The sequence below is a fragment of the Pecten maximus genome, chromosome 2 (assembly GCF_902652985.1).
Source record: "Pecten maximus chromosome 2, xPecMax1.1, whole genome shotgun sequence".
NCBI lineage: Eukaryota > Metazoa > Mollusca > Bivalvia > Pectinida > Pectinidae > Pecten > Pecten maximus.
Genome location: NC_047016.1, coordinates 14,346,149 through 14,368,054, shown reverse-complemented (window position 1 = coordinate 14,368,054; position 21,906 = coordinate 14,346,149). Strand labels below are relative to the sequence as shown.

Here is a 21,906-nt window from a genome sequence, read left to right as displayed (position 1 = left end):
AAACTTCATACAGTGCTTCCTTACCAAAAGTGCTTGCTTGGGATTGGTTTTCAGGTTCAAAGGTCAAGGTCATTGTTATCATTAATAGAAAATTGGTTTCCATGCAATAACTGGAGTTCCCTTTGGTCAATCAAACACAAACTTCATACAGTGCTTCCTTACCAAAAGTGCTTGCTTGGGATTGGTTTTCAGGTTCAAAGGTCAAGGTCATTGTTATCATTAATAGAAAATTGGTTTCCATGCAATAACTGGAGTTCCCTTTGGTCAATCAAACACAAACTTCATACAGTGCTTCCTTACCAAAAGTGCTTGCTTGGGATTGCTTTTCAGGTTCAAAGGTCAAGGTCACTGTTACTATAAATAGAAAATTGGTTTCCATGCAATAACTTGAGTTCCCTTTGGCCAATCAAACACAAACTTCATACAGTGCTTCCTTACCAAAAGTGCTTGCTTGGGATTGGTTTTCAGGTTCAAAGGTCAAGGTCACTGTTACTATAAATAGAAAATTGGTTTCCATGCAATAACTTGAGTTCCCTTTGGCCAATCAAACCCAATCTTCATACAGTGCTTCCTTACCATAAGTGCTTGCTTGGGATTGCTTTTCAGGTTCAAAGGTCAAGGTCATTGTTATCATTAATAGAAAATTGGTTTCCATGCAATACCTTGAGTTCCCTTTGGCCAATCAAACACAAACTTCATACAGTGCTTCCTTACCAAAAGTGCTTGCCTGGGATTGCTTTTCAGGTTCAAAGGTCAAGGTCACTGTTACTATAAATAGAAAATTGGTTTCCATGCAATAACTTGAGTTCCCTTTGGTCAATCAAACCCAATCTTCATACAGTGCTTTCTTACCAAAAGTGCTTGCTTGGGATTGGTTTTCAGGTTCAAAGGTCAAAGGTCAAAATTAAGGTCACTATTACTATTAATAGATTTATAATTCAAATCCTAGCTTGCTGTGCAGGCGACACATCCACTTCCGTAGAATTCTTTTTCATATACCAATTTAATCAATTATAGATCTTAACTGAGGAAATGGTTATCATATAATTCATATACCCGGTAAAAGTTTTTGTCATATTTGGTGAAATATCCAGATGAGCGATACAGGCCCTCTGGGCTTCTTGTTTAGCTAACCTGCTATGAAGGACCAAAGTGAGCTTATGCCATACTGTGGCGTCTGTTAACAATTGACTTCTTTATAACCGCTGATTGAAATTAGCTTTTGCTTTGCTTTAGCAATACTCTCTTAAAGCAGTACTCTCAGAATGCTTGTTAATAAGCTGTTTGACCCATGTGACCTTGAAAGTAGGTCAAGGTCACATGGGTTAAACCAGTGACTATAGGTTTCCCCCCGTCTGTATGTCCATCAGTCATGCAGTCCTTTCAATCAGTTCAAGGTATGTTGGTGAATATTTTGCAATAAAAACATCCATTCAGTACTTTCTGTGATATAGAAAACCTGTTTCTAAACCGAAGATGGCTGGGTTATTTCTATAGGTAACAAAGTAATGTGCATAGGTAGGGACCATAAGGAACCTACAATTGTAGTACCGGGGGGGGGGGGGTAATGTGAAATTTGTGCAAGGTCTTATTGGTACTATCTGGGAAAAACTTATCTATGTCAAAAGTAAATGGCTGTTGACCATCTGTTTCTGATCTGGATCAGCCCCAAAAGACAAAATGGACAAGTAATGACCATTGAAATTCCGACTTTTAGTACGATTATTGTCAATTATGTGATTATGTGAAAACATTTTATATTACTTTCTCAGTAACAGCACTGACAAAGTTCAACTCTCTAAATCCAACATGGCTACCTCAACCATGAATGTGATGATGGCAAGCTAAAAAGAAACACATGAAAAGTTGTTCACTTGCAATTAGTTTATTTTTCTCCTTATATCATATGTTAAATGTTAGGTATCTTGGAAAATCACATTCAGGTATCAATATATTAAATCAATTTAATAAAATAAGTCCAAATTAATTAGACCAGTAAATTTTGACTATAAAAACAGTTTTACTTAAGAATTTTACTTTTAGATTGTCTATAAAGTCTCGATGATTTATGTCTGTTTCTAAGTGTAAACATTATATACATGTTATGAATATTTCTGCAGATCTTCATCTGATCCTAATTCAACCACAACCGATAAATATGTTGCCTGTTGTATTATCTTTGACCTTTTGTGCTTTCCGGTACATGTTTCCACAGTTTACAATTTACCGTGTATGTACATAGTGAAAATTTACAATACTTAAAAAGTGAGAAAAAGACACATAATACAGGGATATGTTTTAAACAACTGGACGGACACGTTTTACCACACCATGATAGATAGATGTTTCCTTGTTATTTAAAATAACCAGTTACAATGGCCCAGAAACAAGTAATATTTGGATATACTTGCACTGTAATGATTTTTCATCAATTTATTAGGGGAAATGGGTCAAAAATCAAAACATTTATCTTTTTCTGAAATCTAGAAGGCTTCTGATAAGGAGCTCTAATACACCATACAAGTACATTCTATCACAGTGTATAAGTTTAACACTTGAATCCATGGCAAAAAAACTGATTTACCAATGGAAGCAAAAGGAGTATGGAATGAGACAACAATGAAGTACATTGACAAGCATATTAACAACCATAAATATAAATAAGAGAAAATAGGATACATCTGGTAACATATCTTAAACCTATTATCTGTACAGATATTTCATGATCATGTCAGTGTATTTAATCATACATAAAATGTACTGGTAAATGAGGCAATTGTTTGTGTTTTCACACTTAAGAGTGTAATAGAAAATGTGATGCATGATGTACCTGTTTTGTGATGAAATGATAAACATGTAAAACTGTCAATGTAAAACAGTCCTACTACACTTCCAATTTTCCATTAAGGTATTCAACTCAAGACTTCTCGTTCAAGTGTCACGATGACAGGTATGACATTTTCCTAACATCCAAAATTACAAACATTGGTAACAAAATGGTAGCTTTTTCTTAATTTGTTATATTGTACAACAGATGTACTAAATGGAATAAGGACAGGAGGCAATACCAAAATTAAAACATCAAAATACTTTTCTAGTTAACACATCAGGTATTTACCAGTAAATTATGATTTAAACTACCTTCTACAGCTTAAAAAACAGAAAACTTAATATCATGATTAATGATAACCAAGGGACAATTTCAAGAGTATGTAATTCAATGTTTAAATAAAGAAGTATAGAGGGTCTGGGGTTATGAATATCGATAATGAAAGAGATTCCACCTGCAATATTGTCCCTGGCTAGAGTGACACTTACAACAACTTTCTCTATTAGATGTACACATGTTTCAAAATACATTGGAATTTGAGGTTGACTGATATATGGACGGCAAAAATTACGTCAATGCTGGTGATGGGACAAATAAAATTATGGTGTAAAATGAAGAAAAAGACTGAGAGTAGTAACTTGATGTTTTTCAAAATCACTAAACATTCAAGAAAACAGAACATATAAGATCTATATTGTGAAATGAAACTGAAATTCCGGCTATTTTCAGATATATATAATATATATATATATCCTGTACTTTGCTCAAATTATGATTATTTATTTGAAAAATGCAATCTAGTGCATATAATAATGTCAATTGCTTATTTTGATTTCATACAAACAAAATTGGATCTTCATCCTGATATCAAACAAAAGGTAGCATTTTGGGATTGACATTTAGTCTAAACTTTAACCACCTTCAAAATGAAAAGTCTTTAATGTCACAATGGAAAGTCTGATGAAAAAAATATCATACATGCACTTTCTTATGAGCTATGCCAGTGCACAGCTTCCTGTGATATATGTTCTTAGATCTATGTTGTCCTCATTTCAAGCTTCCCAATAGCAAGCAGTGAGCCGTCGATCCCCATCCTTATAGAATGTTGCGTACTCTCCTTGAACAGTCACATCTCCATGTTGAGGTCCATTATAGCATTACAATAGTGTGTAGATTTCCCAGTGCCAGAGGCAGCAATTGTTTCCATGTGAATACTCTATTATTTCTTTTTGCCTTGGTCCTTATTCAGGGCCTTCTTTTGGATCCATACAATTCCTTCCTGTACAGAGAATGAAAATGTTTTTGTTTACTGAATGCAAATACATTTTTATGCAATAGTCACCACCAAAACATTGTAAGTCTGTATGTGACTACCCAGTATTATATGAGTAATATATTTAAAACATTTCTTAATAATTCTTCTTATCAAAACATATTTTCTTGAGACCTTTCAATTAATTCAAAAGAGTCCTTGAAATGTTTCCAATCAAGATTGAATTATTTTCAACGAAAAATGAACAAAACATACCCTAATGTGCCATTTTTAGGTCAACTGATGTGAAGGGCCTGTGAAAATTACCGTATTTTACCCGGGATAAGCCCAGGGGGCTAGTGCACTGAAAATGTGCAAAAGTAGAGGTGGGCTTATCCCTGGATAAGACCCTATGCAAGAAGGAACATTCTGGCCGCCATCTTGGATTATAATATGGATCTATGACTAGGCCTAAAACATTTTATGGAAATACTTTAATACATCGTTTATTCCATTTAGATATATAGACTGCGAAGTTACAGATGACTAGTGAAATGGTAAGTTACAAGGTAAGTTAAGTGTTATGAGTTCATGTCAGTCACCACCTGATTCATGACATCTTCGCTAGCCTTTCTTATTATGTTACACTCCATGAACCCCTGGCAGATATAGTCGTCAGTTCTCGCCCTCTAGCGGAGATTTCAAAATTACCACCCTTTATGCATGAAATTTTCGACCAATCAAAACAAGTGTTACCAATGTACAATACTTCATCAGTGATGTTTACAGACACACATGGAGGCTTGTGTCATTTTGATATGTGATCAGTAACTTCTATCAATTGATCAAACACTGTGAATGTTTCCCCAAAGACTGTAGTCTCTGTATTGAGGTAAAATGCAATGACATAATCGACAAGGTAGCTCTATACTGGGCAGCGCAATTTTTATTTACTGCGAAACCAAGTCTGAATGTAAAACGTGATTTGAATGGATGTCCTAGGATTCCAGGGCGTGATAGTTTAAACATGACTATATCTGCCAAGGGTTCGTGGAGTGTAACGTAATCAGAAGCCTTGGCTTGCGAGGATGAATTCATAAAGACAAATAAAGAATATGTAACCATTTTCTTGTTGTTCTATTTGTCACACGTGGATATTCAGAGTAGCCTACATGTATACACACTGCTATATTTGAGGTTAGCCTGGGACAGACAGATTCAAAGACAACATGACAACATAATTAACAAGAGCACAGCAAATAGGGCGCATAAAATGCATGTCTGACCCTATGCAATGATACTTTTTGTTTGTTTGTGAATTAATAATCAAATTATTTAGACCTGGCAATAATTGTCCAAAAAGTAAACTCTAAAATATGTAAAAAAAAAAATTAGATTAAGACATACATCCCAGAGGCATCTTGGCCATTTTATTTTCCTGATCAGATTCAAAATATTCCGCCAGTGCTTTTCAAGAAATAGCAGTAACAATCTCCAATTGTCAAAATCCAAAATGGCTGCCTATTGGCCATTTCGTTTTTCCAATCAGAATCAAAGTTTAACAAGTACTGATTGTAATGGGGACCATAACAGATGTCCCCAAAACCATTACGTTTATCATCCCTCACAGCCCATATATACATTGTAAAATTAATCCATAACAATTGAGGTTTTACTGTGTTGTTAAGCATCTCACTTTTGTACCAATTTTAGACTTTGAGAAATATTTTGCCAATACTTTTGAAGAAATAGCAATAACAAACTCCAATTACTCAAAATTAAAGATAACTGCTTGATGCCCATTAGGGATTAGGGACTTACCTGTTTAGTCTGAAAAAAATATCCTTCAAGTACTTTTCAAGATATACATAGCAATAACAAATCCAGTACATTTCAAGAAACAGACATAACAATGGCAGTATTTTTGCCATTTTGTTTCTGGATCACTCAAAATTCAATGGGCACAACAAGCCCAATTGCCCCAGGTGACCTTGATTGTAGGTTAAGGTCATTCATTTGTAGCCATTTATTCAAGCATGCTGCAAGCCCAACATAAGGTCTCAGGGGCTTCTTAGTTATTGAGAAGAGGTTGTTCAATAATTTTAGCCTATTTGATCCCTTGACCTTGAATGTAGGTCAAGGTCATTTGTTTGAACAAACTTTATAGCCAAGCCCCTAATGCCAGCATGCAACAGGCTTAATGTCAGGTATCTGGGCCACTTTTTTATTGAGAAGTTGTTTCAACATTTTAACATATTTGACTCCTGTGACTTTGGATGTTGATCAAGGTCATTAATTTGAATTAAGTTAGTAGCCCTTCATCCCAGCATGCTACAGATCTAATATCAGTACTTTAATTCGGCTGTTTGGTTATTGAGAAGAAGTTGTTTACCATTATTGCAAAAGTTGATGCCAGATGGCTGCACGACATCGTGCCACCATGTTAGCTCACTTGCCCTTTGGACAGCTGAGCTAAAGGTAGAAATTATTTTCCCAAATTAAGTCCATATTGTCCTTGTTAGACTCCACATGAACATTCATGCCAAAAATTTGGATAATAACACATGATCTGACTGAACTGTAAACAGCAGAAGAAATTTGCACCAAAACTTTATCTGGATAGAGAGAGGGATGTGGCATGACTGTAGAAGACAGAATGATGAAAACTTACATCCAAACCTTCGCCAGTTTTGGCAGAACATGGAAAGATATTCCAACTTCTGCTACGTATAGACTGAAGGCCCATTCCCTCAGCAATTTCACCATATGGTGTCGCATTCTCCAAATCTTGTTTATTTGCAAATACCAGTAATGGAACACCAACCAGTTTATCCTCCGAAAGCAGCTCTTCCAATTCCTGAAACATTGTACATGTCAGTCAATTCCTACAAGGTATTAAACATACTCAGTATATATTGTAAAATAATTGTGTTTAATTCTCAGTGTCAGGTAAATATTGAAAAAGCCAATAAACAATCAATTTTACAATGTGTAGAGATTCACGAGTGCATGTTAATTCCTTTCTATCTTCATATACAGCTTATTCTGGTAAGTCTGAACATAGACACGATAGACAACTTAAAAGTTCATAATATTTTCCTCATTTCCATGATATGAGATGTCACTTTATTTTGTTACATGTACATGGCTTTTTACATGTTTAACTGAGTTAATAGGTCGACCACAGATAAATGTGAATGTGCTCTGACTTACAGGATGTGTACACTTACCAGACAGCATTACTATATTTTAACAGGTATATTAACCAGGGGGATAGTGCACTGAAAATGGGCTAAAGTAGGGGTAAGCTTATCTGCTGATAAGTCCCTATGCAAGAGGGAAAATGTTTCGCCATGTAGAAATAAAATCGACGAGTATGTGTTTATTACGAAGAACTGTATTTTTTGTCAAGAACGGTTGTGTCACAAGAATTGGTCCTGTTGACAATTGACCAAGTCGTGGAATTTGATTTTAGAATTAGGTATTTAATTTATCTGCAATCCTGTTAGAATAACAAGAAGGAACTTGAATGCTTAAATAACTTTGGCATGTTCATCTGAATTAAGAGTAATTAATGCTCTTGGAAAATCAAATATGACATTCTGTGTCATGAAGATAATGGTAATATGTACATGTCCACATTGATTGCAAAGTACTTTTGTTATATAAACATGATTATAATCTTACAATAGACAAACATGCAAACTTAACAACCCTTTACTTAAGCTAGTCATCTCTTGTGCCTAATTCCACCAACATTTTGAATCTGTAATTCCACCAACATTTTGAATCTAAAAACTATGTGCTATGACCTATGGGTACCTGAATCTTATTCGTGAAGTTCCATGTGACATGCAATCTGTGAAAGACCTTTGAGATTGGTAACTGTTCAGTGATGGTGTTGTAATGGTAACGGTGATTACTAGTGCTTGTTGAGTGATGTAATGGTAACCGTAATTACCTATGCTTGTTGAATGATGTAATGGTAACAGTGGTTACCTGTGTTTGTGGAGTGATGTAATGGTAACAGTGGTTACCTATGTTTGTAGAGTGATGTAATGGTAACAGTGGTTACCTATGTTTGTAGAGAGATGTAATGGTAACAGTGATTACCTATGTTTGTAGAGTGATGTAATGGTAACAGTGGTTACCTGTGTTTGTAGAGTGATGTAATGGTAACAGTAATTACCTATGTTTGTAGAGTGATGTAATGGTAACAGTGGTTACCTATGTTTGTAGAGAGATGTAATGGTAACAGTGGTTACCTGTGTTTGTTGAGTGATGTAATGGTAACAGTGGTTACCTATGTTTGTTGAATGATGTAATGGTAACAGTGGTTACCTATGTTTGTAATGAGATGTCATGGTAACAGTGGTTACCTATGTTTGTTGAATGATGTAATGGTAACAGTGGTTACCTATGTTTGTAGAGAGATGTAATGGTAACAGTGGTTACCTGTGTTTGTTGAATGATGTAATGGTAACAGTGGTTACCTATGTTTGTAGAGTGATGTAATGGTAACAGTGGTTACCTGTGTTTGTTGAATGATGTAATGGTAACAGTGGTTACCTATGTTTGTAGAGTGATGTAATGGTAACAGTGGTTACCTATGTTTGTAGAGAGATGTAATGGTAACAGTGGTTACCTGTGTTTGTTGAATGATGTAATGGTAACAGTGGTTACCTATGCTTGTTGAATGATGTAATGGTAACAGTAATTACCTATGTTTGTTGAATGATGTAATGGTAACAGTGGTTACCTATGCTTGTTGAATGATGTAATGGTAACAGTAATTACCTATGTTTGTAGAGTGATGTAATGGTAACAGTGGTTACCTATGCTTGTTGAATGATGTAATGGTAACAGTGGTTACCTATGCCTGTTGAATGATGTAATGGTAACAGTAATTACCTATGTTTGTAGAGTGATGTAATGGTAACAGTGGTTACCTGTGTTTGTAGAGAGATGTAATGGTAACAGTGGTTACCTGTGTTTGTAGAGTGATGTAATGGAGTGGTTACCTGTGTTTGTAGAGAGATGTAATGGTAACAGTGGTTACCTATGTTTGTAGAGAGATGTAATGGTAACAGTAATTACCTATGTTTGTAGAGAGATGTAATGGTAACAGTGGTTACCTGTGTTTGTTGAATGATGTAATGGTAACAGTGGTTACCTATGTTTGTAGAGTGATGTAATGGTAACAGTGGTTACCTGTGTTTGTTGAATGATGTAATGGTAACAGTGGTTACCTATGTTTGTTGAGTGAATTAATGGTAACAGTGGTTACCTATGTTTGTTGAGTGATGTAATGGAGTGGTTACCTATGTTTGTTGAATGATGTAATGGTAACAGTGGTTACCTATGCTTGTTGAATGATGTAATGGTAACAGTAATTACCTATGCTTGTTGAATGATGTAATGGTAACAGTGGTTACCTATGCTTGTTGAATGATGTAATGGTAACAGTAATTACCTATGTTTGTAGAGTGATGTAATGGTAACAGTGGTTACCTGTGTTTGTAGAGAGATGTAATGGTAACAGTGGTTACCTGTGTTTGTAGAGTGATGTAATGGTAACAGTGGTTACCTATGTTTGTAGAGAGATGTAATGGTAACAGTAATTACCTATGTTTGTTGAATGATGTAATGGTAACAGTGATTACCTGTGCTTGTAGAGTGATGTAATGGTAACAGTGGTTACCTATGTTTGTAGAGTGATGTAATGGTAACAGTGGTTACCTATGTTTGTTGAATGATGTAATAGTAACAGTAATTACCTGTGCTTGTTGAATGATGTCATGGTAACAGTGGTTACCTATATATGCTTGCCCTTAACACTACATTTAAAATAACTAGTATTAATGTAAATGGTCTCACTATAGCAAACTTAAATGCCCAGAATTTTTAGAATTTATTACAAAACATGATATGATCTGTATCACAGAGTCTAAGACAGATAGTGCAGACTTATTAGATATTGAAGGCTACACTTCATTTTGTAAACATAGAAAGTCATTATCAACCATCAAATCTGGTGGTATTGTTGTATATATCAAGGATGAATATGTAAAATATGTATCTCAAATAAAAACAGACAATGATAATGTACTATGGGTTGAAATGAATAATTCTATTTTCAACAATGATGGCAATGTATTGTTTGGTGTAACATATAATCATACCTCCTGCCTAATTAATCTATACACTTGATTGTTTTGAAGAAATCGAAAACGAATGATTAAACTCTAGTAATGATGTTAAATGTATTTGTCCTTTAGGCGATTTTAATAGTAGTAATAAGAAGAGCAAACTCTCCTGATTTTATAGATGATGATCTTGATGACCAGGATATAAATAAATTTGAAGAAATACATGTAACAAAGACAAGATTTTCTCAAGATCAAGTACGTAATAATTATGGCGGGCATTTATTAGACATGTGTAAACACTGTATTATCTTTATTTTAAATGGTAGAATGGGCGAAGACCGAGATGTCGGTAAACTAATATGTATAAGAAGGCCAGTGTTGTAGATTATTGTATAGGGAATTTTGAACTGTTTAAATTAGTAGATGATTTTTCTATTAATGAATTTTCTTCTCTTTTGTCAGATGTACACTGTCCATTGCACTTAAGTCTACTTAAAAGATGTAATATTACAAACGATTGTTATAATAAGGTTTCCGAAGATGATTATTTTACTCCCAAACCAAAAAAATGGAATGATATTGAAAAGGATAAGTTTGTACAGTCAGTATCTGAAAGATACTTGTATATAGAGAATTTGGTAGATAACATGTGTAATAATGAAATTGAAAATGTAACTTTTATTAATGAAACTGTAAATACTTTGAGTGAAATTTTTCGTCGATACTGCTAAACATGCTTTTCCTACTACCCAACCTATGACAAAACATAACAATTTCAAAAAGCCATGGTTCACTAAAGATTGAAAATCAGCAAGACAGAATTTCAGAAAAGCCAAAAGATTATATAAAAGGTATGATATTTAAAGAAGATTTATACGATAAGGAACGCAAATATCATAAAACGCTCAAGTCAGCGGTTACTGCACATAAAATTCAGATGAAAACGAAATTAAACAATTTAAGATCTAGAAACTCAAAAGCATATTGGAAAATATTAAACAAAGGTAGTCCTAGTAAGATATCGAGGATCTTTAAAATTATTTTAGTAAATATTTTAACGATAATGTTGAGGAAACTGATAATCATATATTTTCCAGTGAACAGCTACAAGAGTTATCGAACCTGGGAGCCAATACTTGTTTAAATATACCTATATCTTCGTCAGAAATATCAAAATGTATTTTTAGATTAAAAAACAATAAGGCTTTTGGTGAAGATCTAGTATGTAACGAATATATAAAATCTACTGCAGGTATCATGCTCCCATTATACGTCAAAATCTTTAATTATATATTCGACACTGGTAATATCCCAGATGTGTGGTTGATGGGCAATATTATACCAGTTTTTAAAAATAGAGGAGATATCCATGATGCTAATAATTACAGACCAATCGGGACCAATTACAGAATTTATAAACATGATTTAATTTTAGAAAAATATCTACTTGACCTCCCTCCTAAGCTAGCTAATCCCTATTGTAAATTTTGAACTTGTAACATTAAATTACCAATTGAATACGGAAGATGGAATAACATCCCAAGAGAAAATAGAATTTGTAATTTGTGTAACCTGAATGAAATAGGAGACAAGTTCCATTATTTATTTAATTGTAACGATCAACAAATAGCATTAAACAGAAAACAAGAGATCCCAGAGGATCTTGGCGCCCACGATTGAATGATCTTTATAGGTTCCATGTCAGATTGATCTTTTCTCTATTTTTCCCTTCCTCTTACTATTCTGGGTAAATTGAGAAACATCCCTCCAGTATTTTTCAAACAAGGGGAACCTATATATGAAATTTGAGAAAGATCCCTTCAGTACCTTCTGTAAAATAGCAATAACAAACTTCAGTTGTCAAAATCTAAGATGGCTGTCTGTTGGCCATGTTGTTATCCGACTGGTCTCAAAATGAAATATGCATAACTACAGACCAAGGGCAACCGATATATCAAATTTGAGAAAGATCCCTTCAGTTCTTTCTGAGAAATAGCGATAACAAACTTCAGTTGTCAAAATCCAAGATGGCTGTCTGTTGGCCATGTTGTTATCTGACTGGTCCCAAAATGAAATATGTATAACTAGGGACCAAGGGCAATCTATATATCAAATTTCAGAATGATCCCTTCAGTTCTTTCTGAGAAATAGCGATAACAAACTTCAATTGTCAAAATCCAAGATGGCTGCATGTTGGCCATTTTGTTATCCCATTGATCCCAAAATGCACTATGCATAACAAGGGACCAAGGGCAACCTACATATGTAATTTAAGAAAGATCCCTTCAGGACTTTCTGAGAAATAGCGATAACAAACTTCAATTGCCAAATCCAAGATGGCTGCCTGTTGGCCATGTTGTTATCTGACTGGTCCCAAAATGAAATATGTATAACTAGGGACCAAGGGCAATCTATATATCAAATTTCAGAATGATCCCTTCAGTTCTTTCTGAGAAATAGCGATAACAAACTTCAATTGTCAAAATCCAAGATGGCTGCATGTTGGCCATTTTGTTATCCGATTGATCCCAAAATGCACTATGCATAACAAGGGACCAAGGGCAACCTACATATGTAATTTAAGAAAGATCCTTTCAGGACTTTCTGAGAAATAGCGATAACAAACTTCAATTGCCAAATCCAAGATGGCTGCCTGTCGGCCATGTTGTTTTCCGATCAGTCCCAAAATGCAATATGCATAACTACAGACCAAGGGGAACCTACATATGAAATTTGAGAAAGATCCCTTCAGTACTTTCTCAGAAATAGCAATAACAAGAATTGTTTACGGACGGACGGACCACGGACGCAGGGCGATTTGAATAGCCCACCATCTGATGATGGTGGGCTAAAAATATATATTTCAGATACTATTATGAAAGACCAAGTACATTCAAATTTAATACCTTGTCAACAACAATAACAACACTTGGCCACAGCCATCTCCAGATCATTTCAGGTAAGTAAGAGCTGAATCCCATATAGGTATAACTTCATAAGAAGTTTGAAATAAGTGTTGTTCAGGAAAACTATGATTGCACAGTCACGTTACAAAATGGCTGTCATGAATGCCATATTAAAGTTTTTAAGAAGCTGAAAAATAGCAAACAAGAGGCCCATGGGGCCTGTATCGCTCACCTGGTTGGATTTGACCAAATGTCAAAATAATGTACATGTTCAATTTGTCAATACATATACAAAAATGTACTCTCTGAAAGACCATATGGATTATTTTTACACCATAATGGTGTTTAAAGAAACTAAGTCCCTTAGGGTGGGGAAAACCCCTTTGGCCTATTTTTACATAAGAATTGTGTTTATCTCTTAATGCCCAGCGATGATATACATAGTTATGGGATTGAGGGTCACAGTAACCATTTATGCAAAATCTGTTCCCCCATCACCACGGATGTTTCTGACCAAATTGGGTTCAAATCCATTTAAAACTCAAATCTCTATTTCCCCTATTTGGCCCCTCCCTTCAGGCCCCTTGGGGCTCAGAGTCAATATTTATATAAACTCTCTTTCCCCCTTCCCCTAAGGATATTCCAGACCAAATTTGGTTCAAATCCATTCGTAACTTAATAATTAATAGCGATTTAAAGGATTAACCCCTATTTTCCCTATCAGACCCCAGTCCCCAGTCCCCTGGGGATTCAGAGTAAAAAATCATACCAACTCGGTTCCCCTTCTCCAATGAATATTCTTGACCATATTTGGTTAAAATCCATTTAAAACTTTATGACTAGTAGCAATTAAAAGACTAATCTCTATTTCCCCTACTTGGCCCTGCCCCTTAGGCCCCTAGGGGTACAGAGTAAAAATTCATATAAACTCTGTTCCCCCTCCCCTCAAGGATGTTCCTGACCAAATTTGGTGAAAATCTATTCAATACTTTAGGACTAGTCGCGATTTAAAGGAGTTACTCTATTTCCCCTATTTGGCCCCGCCCCTCAGGCCCCTGGGGGTTGAGAATAAAGATTTACACAAACTTTGTTCCTCTTCCCCCAAGGATGTTCCTGACCAAATTTGGTTCAAATTCATTCGTAACTTTATGACTAGTAACGATTTAAAGGAGTAACCCTATTTCCCCTATTTGGCCCCGCCCCTCAGGCCCTGGGGGTTCAGAGTAAAAATTTATACAAACTCTGTTCACCTTCTGCCAAGGATGTTCCTGACCAAATTTGGTTCAAATTCATTCATAACTTCATGACTAGTAGCGATTTAAAGGAGTAACTCTATTTCCCCTATTTGGCCCCGCCCCTCAGGCCCCTGGGGGTTCAGAGTAAAAATGTATACAAACTCTGTTCCCCTTCTGCCAAGGATGTTCCTGACCAAATTTGGTTCAAATTCATTCATGACTTTATGACAAGTAGCGATTTAAAGGAGTAACCCTATTTCCCCTATTTGGCCCCGCCCCTCAGGCCCTGGGGGTTCAGAGTAAAAATTTATACAAACTCTGTTCACCTTCTGCCAAGGAAGTTCCTGACCAAATTTGGTTCAAATTCATTCATAACTTCATGACTAGTAGCGATTTAAAGGAGTAACCCTATTTCCCCTATTTGGCCCCGCCCCTCAGGCCCTGGGGGTTCAGAGTAAAAATTTATACAAACTCTGTTCACCTTCTGCCAAGGATGTTCCTGACCAAATTTGGTTCAAATTCATTCATAACTTCATGACTAGTAGCGATTTAAAAGAGTAACTCTATTTCCCCTATTTGGCCCCGCCCCTCAGGCCCCTGGGGGTTCAGAGTAAAAATTTATACAAACTCTGTTCACCTTCTGCCAAGGATGTTCCTGACCAAATTTGGTTCAAATTCATTCATAACTTCATGACTAGTAGCGATTTAAAGGAGTAACCCTATTTCCCCTATTTGGCCCCGCCCCTCAGGCCCCTGGGGGTTCAGAGTAAAAATGTATACAAACTCTGTTCCCCTTCCCCCAAGGATGTTCCTGACCAAATTTTGTGAAAATCCATTCAATACTTTAGGACTAGTAGCAATTTAAAGAAAAAGTTGACGGACGCCGGACGCTGCACCATGGCATAAGCTCACCGGCCCTTCGGGCCAGGTGAGCTAAAAATGTTGGCTCCCCTTCCTTAACATCATCACCACTTTCCAGCTCAGATGACCTAAAAATTCTCAGATGAAATCAGAGTTCTGCGATTACATATACACACAACAATAGTTAGTATATGATGTATATATCCAAAAGAAGTGAGAGTATAAAAACATTTTGGCACTAAATAAAACTGCCTGCTGCTGATGAACGCCATCAGCAACTGACCAATCACTTGACATGATTGACCAATAACCATTAACTGATCACGCGTAACAATCGTGTTCAATCACATGCACACGTACTTTACTAAAGGCAGCTACTTGTTAATTTCCTACAATCATAAACTTGGATTGGATTGTATAAGCTTAGATCTGGTGAGCTAAAAAGAGGTAATGTTTAAAAAATTTAAAAAAAGACTAACTCGTTTGACCCATGTGACCTTCAACATGGGTCAAGGTCATTCACATTAACAAACCTAATAGTCCATTGCTTGGGCATGATATTCACCATACCAAATTTCATGAAAATCCATTAATATTAACTCATGGTATCGTGTTAACAAGGTCCAACGGCAATAAAATTACAAAGGGTCGTGTATAACCACATACCTAATAAACTTGGTTGTCATTTATCCCAGCATGCCAGCGGCCCAATATCATGATACCAGATCAGTCCCACTATGCAAATTTAATAAATCTCGCAGCATCAGAAATTTCCTCAAAATTGATTTATATTTACCTTTGCCTTAACATTTTTATTTCTAATATATATTTCTTAATTGAAAAATAATCACTTACGTCTCCACTTTCCATCAATCGTTTTCGATCACTGCTATCTACAACATATATCTACAAAAGAAATATTGATTTCAATGTTAGAAAAAATGTCTGCCATTCCAAATCCACAGGTATAAATTAATCATAAGTCTACAGAACTAAAGAGATGTGGCCTTATCACAGATATTCAAATCACATGAGATGTGGCCTTATCACAGATATACAAATCACATGAGATGTGGCCTTATCACAGATATACAAATCCCATGAGATGTGGCCTTATCACAGATATTCAAATCACATGAGATGTGGCCTTATCACAGGTATACAAATCACAAGAGATGTGGCCTTATCACAGATATACAAATCACAGGAGATGTGGCCTTATCACAGGTATACAAATCACAGGAGATGTGAGCTTATCACAGATATACAAATCACAGGAGATGTGAGCTTATCACAGGTATACAAATCACAGGAGATGTGAGCTTATCACAGATATACAAATCACAGGAGACGTGAGCTTATCACAGGCCTACAGGTGACAGGAGATGTATATCTTTGTTGATCCATATAAAGAGAATTTTTACATCACAAGATATGCATATCACGTGTCATTAAATTGTCATTAAATTGTATCACACTGATATCAGTCTTAAAATTATAAAGTATAAAGATTCACTGGCTATTAAGGTACAAGATAAACTCAAGGCAAAACTTTCCTCTGATGTATGTCAAAATAAAGGTGAATGTGACATGCTTTAAATACATAACAGTACTGTCTCACCTAGATTAAACCATGTCCCAAACATGAAGTTCTAGTGACAAGTAGTGTCCGAGATTGCGCCCAGAGAAGATAAGGTGCGTGAAAGGAGGCATTGTAGGAGAGAAATAAACAATACAAACCAATTCCCAGAGTGGTATTAACAAACTAAGATACTGTAACAGTGCTCTAAAGTACTTATACAGGAACAGTATATGTAAAAAAATATATGTAAACATTTATATTTATGCATGTTCATGCTATACTAAATAAAAGTAGCATTGCATTAAATACCAAATACCTAGACAACTTACTAAAACATCTGTATTGTCAAAGTAATTCTTCCAATAGGGTCGAATTCTCCTCTGTCCACCTATATCCCAAACATTGAGCTGTAAACCATCTGCAGACACTGATTTGATATTGAAACCCTGTAATGATAAAACGCATTCCAATATTTAAACAAGAGGTCTATGGGGTCTTCATCTCTTACCTGGATATTTCAGCATTTATGTCAAAGTACTCATCATATAAGAAATACTTTTCCCATTTCGTGATATGCCTCTCAGAAAGATTGATCAAGAAGATCAATCAAGAATGTCTGAAAAATAGCACTAACAAACTTCAAATAACATTCAAGACGTCTGATTGCAAGCCATTTTGTTTTTCAGATCAGTCTCAAAATTAAGTGTACGGTAATTGGGATCAAAGAGAACCCATGCATCAAGTTCTTCTGGAAAATATGTAAAGCTATATACAGTATACATGTAACAAATTTCAACTACCAAAATCCAAGATGACTGCCAGTCTGCTACTTGGTTTTTTTAGGACCAGACAAAAATTTAAATGGGCACAACTAGGGACAACGTAAATTAGGATCCTCGTAGAATAAAAAATTAATGGAGCTCTTGGCTGTGGTTATATAATGGTTAATTGGTGCCTGACAAGAAAGCACAAAAGTTGACACAATAAGTTAATATATGTCATATTAACTTTTTTGGTAAGCTGAATACATGTATTTCAGATACACCATTTTCCAGCTGTGTGATTAGGTAATATGGTTTTATATCTAACTTGGATATGAAGATCCAATGAGTAATTCCTTAAAAACCACAGTTTTAAGGATTATATGCAGGTAGGTTAAGGGTAATTTAAACAGGAATTCTTGAACACATCACCTTCCATACTACATCACTTCCAATTCCACTTCCTGCAAACAACCATATGCTTTTGCTTGAAGACTCATTTATGTACATTTATCTGAACATGATGCGTAATGTAAAATGGTATTTAATAGTTAAATACATACTTTCTTATCTTTTTCTTAAAAATCATAATCACATATACCGGTAGATCATAATTATTGTGATGACTGAAAATGACTGCATTAAAATGGTATTAGATCATAATCATGTTGAAATACTATGTCCTTCTTTAATTAACTTTACCTGTGTTGGGGCAATATTCTTAAATTCATGTTCTTCTTTAGCCAAATTTTTCAGTAATGTTGTCTTGCCAGAATTGTCAAGTCCAAGAAGCAAGATTCTTAATTCTTGTGATTTGCTACTTTTAAGCTTCCTCAGTAGACTTAGAAGACCCTGCAGAAAAAAAAGCATTTCAACTGAAAAAGAACTTTTCAGATTGCATTGATCAACTGATTACTGTGCCCACTGACCATGATGAGCAAATAATGATTAGGTCATGCTTACAAAATGTATTTCCTCTATTTCCACAAACTATATATAATACTAAGTAATTATCAGTTCAAACAAAATCAAATAGTGATCAGCGAACCTGATCATATTATAAAAGTGTGTCCTTCCGTATATAAGCACGAGTTCAAACTATTAGAGTTAATATTGGCAAATACCTGTCTGCCTACCACATATCACCTGTATACTTAGCTATAGGCCTATTTAAAATACAAGAAAACCCAGAGTGATCTTGCATTGACACCAACCATTGAATGATCTTTATTGGTCCTATGAAAGACTGATCTTTTCTCTACCTTTTCCTTTTTTCTTCTTTTTCTTGTAATCATTCCATAACATCGGCAACCTTCATATGAAGTCCAAAAAAGATCTAAGAAGAACTTTCTGATACATGTATATACCAATAACAAATCACAACTGTCAGAAACCAAGATGCCTACCTGTTGGCCATTTGAATTATCCAATCAGACCCCAAAACATTTTGGCACATTACACAATAAAGGACCAATAGCAAGGGGACCCTACAGGTGAAGTTTGAGAAGTATGCAATTCTACCTGATTTAAGCCTTGATAAAAAGTTTTTTTGAAATTTCAGTTAATTTGAACCTTTTTGGTCCCATCCATAATCCCCTTGGGGTCAGTTAGGGCCAACAGGTGCAAACCATCAAGCTTTCATTCCATGCTGATAATGTTAACTAAGTTGAAACGAATTCCAATAGAAATCGGGCAAGAGGCCAATATTAGCCTTAATGGTCACCCAAGTTCTGAGGCCAACATGTGCATACCATCAAGCTGTTACACCATACTGATCATGGTAACCAAGTTAGAATGAATTCCAGTAAAAAATCAAACAAATGAACTGAAAGTCAAAAATGTGATATTTTCTATCGTATGTATGTATTGTATCATAATGTATCTATATAATCACTATTTAATATCACAATTTTTATCATATCATGGGCAGGACATATTGTTTCACCCCTACAAAACATCAATTCCGGGTGACGAAAACTATCATTTGAAATAAACATCCCATCATTTGATCATAAAATAAGCAGACGTATGTATACTGAGGCGATGGAGTCATAAAGAAATATAGTAAAATATACAGTTGTGCAACTCTTACAACTATGTTGCATGTGGGAATAATCTTTCATTCGTGCGGAGTGGGTAGCCGGTTTAGAGTTGGTTGATCCAATGCCGTTCTATATTTAGGTGTTGCTGATCATCCTAACTCCTGCAGTGATGAACAGGGACCACCTGGATGTCATGCCATGTATGGCTCGGTATGTTGAAATGTCTTGCTACTGGAAGGTCCTGGCGTGTTTGCTTAATGGAACAAAGGTTATTGTTGATCCCTTTGTTATTGTTGATCCTCAAACTGAGTGGTGTTATGGTCTCCTTACATACTGCATGTTAGACTTGGCACAAGTAATAAAGTCTATTACATTGGCTGATGTGCAGGAAACTGGATGTTCTGTCCATTGGTTTCGCAATCAAATGAACTGGTGCTGTGAACTTGTGTATGCATTTTGAAAGGTTACCAGAGAAAGTACTTGCCCAGTTTTTGGTCTGGCTTTGTATTCTGGTTTACTCATCTTATCCAATTCTTTCAATGAGACTCTATCGATCTCATGATCAATCAGGGCTGTTCCATATCTCCTGAGAAGATCAGAGGTGGGATCTTATCTCTAGACAACAATATCTAAAGTCATCATCAGTGGAGACGATAAGCCTGGTTTTCAGGGCCCGAGTGTATGAAAAGCTCCTTTTAGTATGAACTGATTGACAAGTACTGTATGTGTCTGTGCGATTACTGTATAAATCTATGCTTATTTCTCCATTGACAAGTGTGGAACAGGTGTCCAAAAAGTGTTTTGGAAGTCAATGAACTTCAATTTTTTTCTGTAGGCACCGGCCAATCAAATTGATATTAGGTCGTCAGGGGTCTAAACGTAGTCCTCTCTGTTCATGACAACTACTACAGAACCTTTTCATCTTGTCTGATGACAATGTTAGTGTTTTGCTTATGCAAGGTCTCTCACTTAGTCTGCTAAAACTCATCATAATCGCAGGCTTCAAAATTCTGACCGGTTGCCTTTTTATTGTCAGCTATAAAAAAGCTGTAAAAAAAAACCTTGGATTGTCACACAAATCTGGTTACAGCCATGCAATGAGAGAGTTTTAAATGTATATTACATAGAAAAATTATACCTATATGTTCATTGATCAATTTAACGCTCACTCGCATTTGTTACATGTTCCATGCTAATTTGTCAAAATTATGCAGACTACATGTACATTGTTTTATTCAGTATAACTAAGTGTTTTCACCAGCTTGCATATAGATAGCCATCTTAATTCTATCAAATATATGTCTCAGCCAACCAAGTTATGGTAACTGGTCAGTTTAAGCAGACTAGCTCTCATTCCATAAATTCATGCTGTACTGTTGTTGGAATAAGGATGTGCCATGATTTTACTGACAAAATATAGTCCTTGAACCATCAAAGATTGGAACAACTTTACCTCCCTAACAAAATCATATCTTCCGGCTCTATCCTTTAAATCAGCAATCTCATATCTCACCAATAGTATTCCTATCCCTATTTCCATGCTCCACACAAAAAGATGAGTCTCAAAATTATCTTCACTATGTTGAAGTTGTGGGTAGTTGTAAGTCATCAACTGATAGCTAGAGTATAGCCCAAGTTCCCTGGCCCCGACACCATGTCTACCAACTTACTCATATCATATTGCATGCATTAAAACTGGAAATGGGCACTACATATCTCTCTCTGACATACTGCATGCATGCAGGTCACCGAGTGAGTAATTGTTACTTGTCCTAGAGCTCTTCTATCAGGTTTGGAAGCCTCTTTGAGCCAGTTGATAATTTTTGCTACTGTTATATAGGCCTAGCACCTAATATCAGTCACATTCACGATTGCCGAAGGATGTATTGATCCGTTATAAGGAATATGACAAATTTCAAAACATAACTGTTTTAAACCATCGAAAGTTACAAGAAAAGGTAAAAAAACGGATTAATTTGAGTTAATGATTAGGCCTACTGCAGTACGTACCAAATCACATTGTAAACAAGTTATGTACTGTACTGTAGATGTTGGTCAGATCATGAAGTAATATTCCCATTAAAAACAAAGAATCGTTTTCATATAGAGATACTATGATTATTAGATGCATATTATCTACATATAAATACCGCTTTGTTTTTGTCGGATATGAGAAATAATCAATTTTATGGCTTATATTTTACGAATATGCCTTACCATTTTCTTGAACGAAGATCTACGGCTTCGCTATGTAACTACGCGTGACGTCATTGCCTCAATTTGAAAGC

At 35.5% G+C, this 21,906-nt stretch overlaps 1 protein-coding gene across 1 annotated transcript; it reads right to left on the bottom strand.

The window, feature by feature from the left end:
* Window positions 1-1,869: 1,869 nt before the first annotated feature.
* Window positions 1,870-21,894, bottom strand: LOC117318601 (ADP-ribosylation factor-like protein 3). The gene is made up of 6 exons (XM_033873566.1): window positions 21,836-21,894; window positions 18,279-18,428; window positions 17,145-17,261; window positions 16,089-16,139; window positions 6,754-6,939; window positions 1,870-4,109 (listed from the first exon to the last, which is right to left on the bottom strand). Exons 1-6 carry the CDS (start codon window positions 21,836-21,838, stop codon window positions 4,050-4,052), a joined length of 567 nt encoding a protein of 188 aa, XP_033729457.1. The 5' UTR covers window positions 21,839-21,894; the 3' UTR covers window positions 1,870-4,049.
* Window positions 21,895-21,906: the final 12 nt, after the last annotated feature.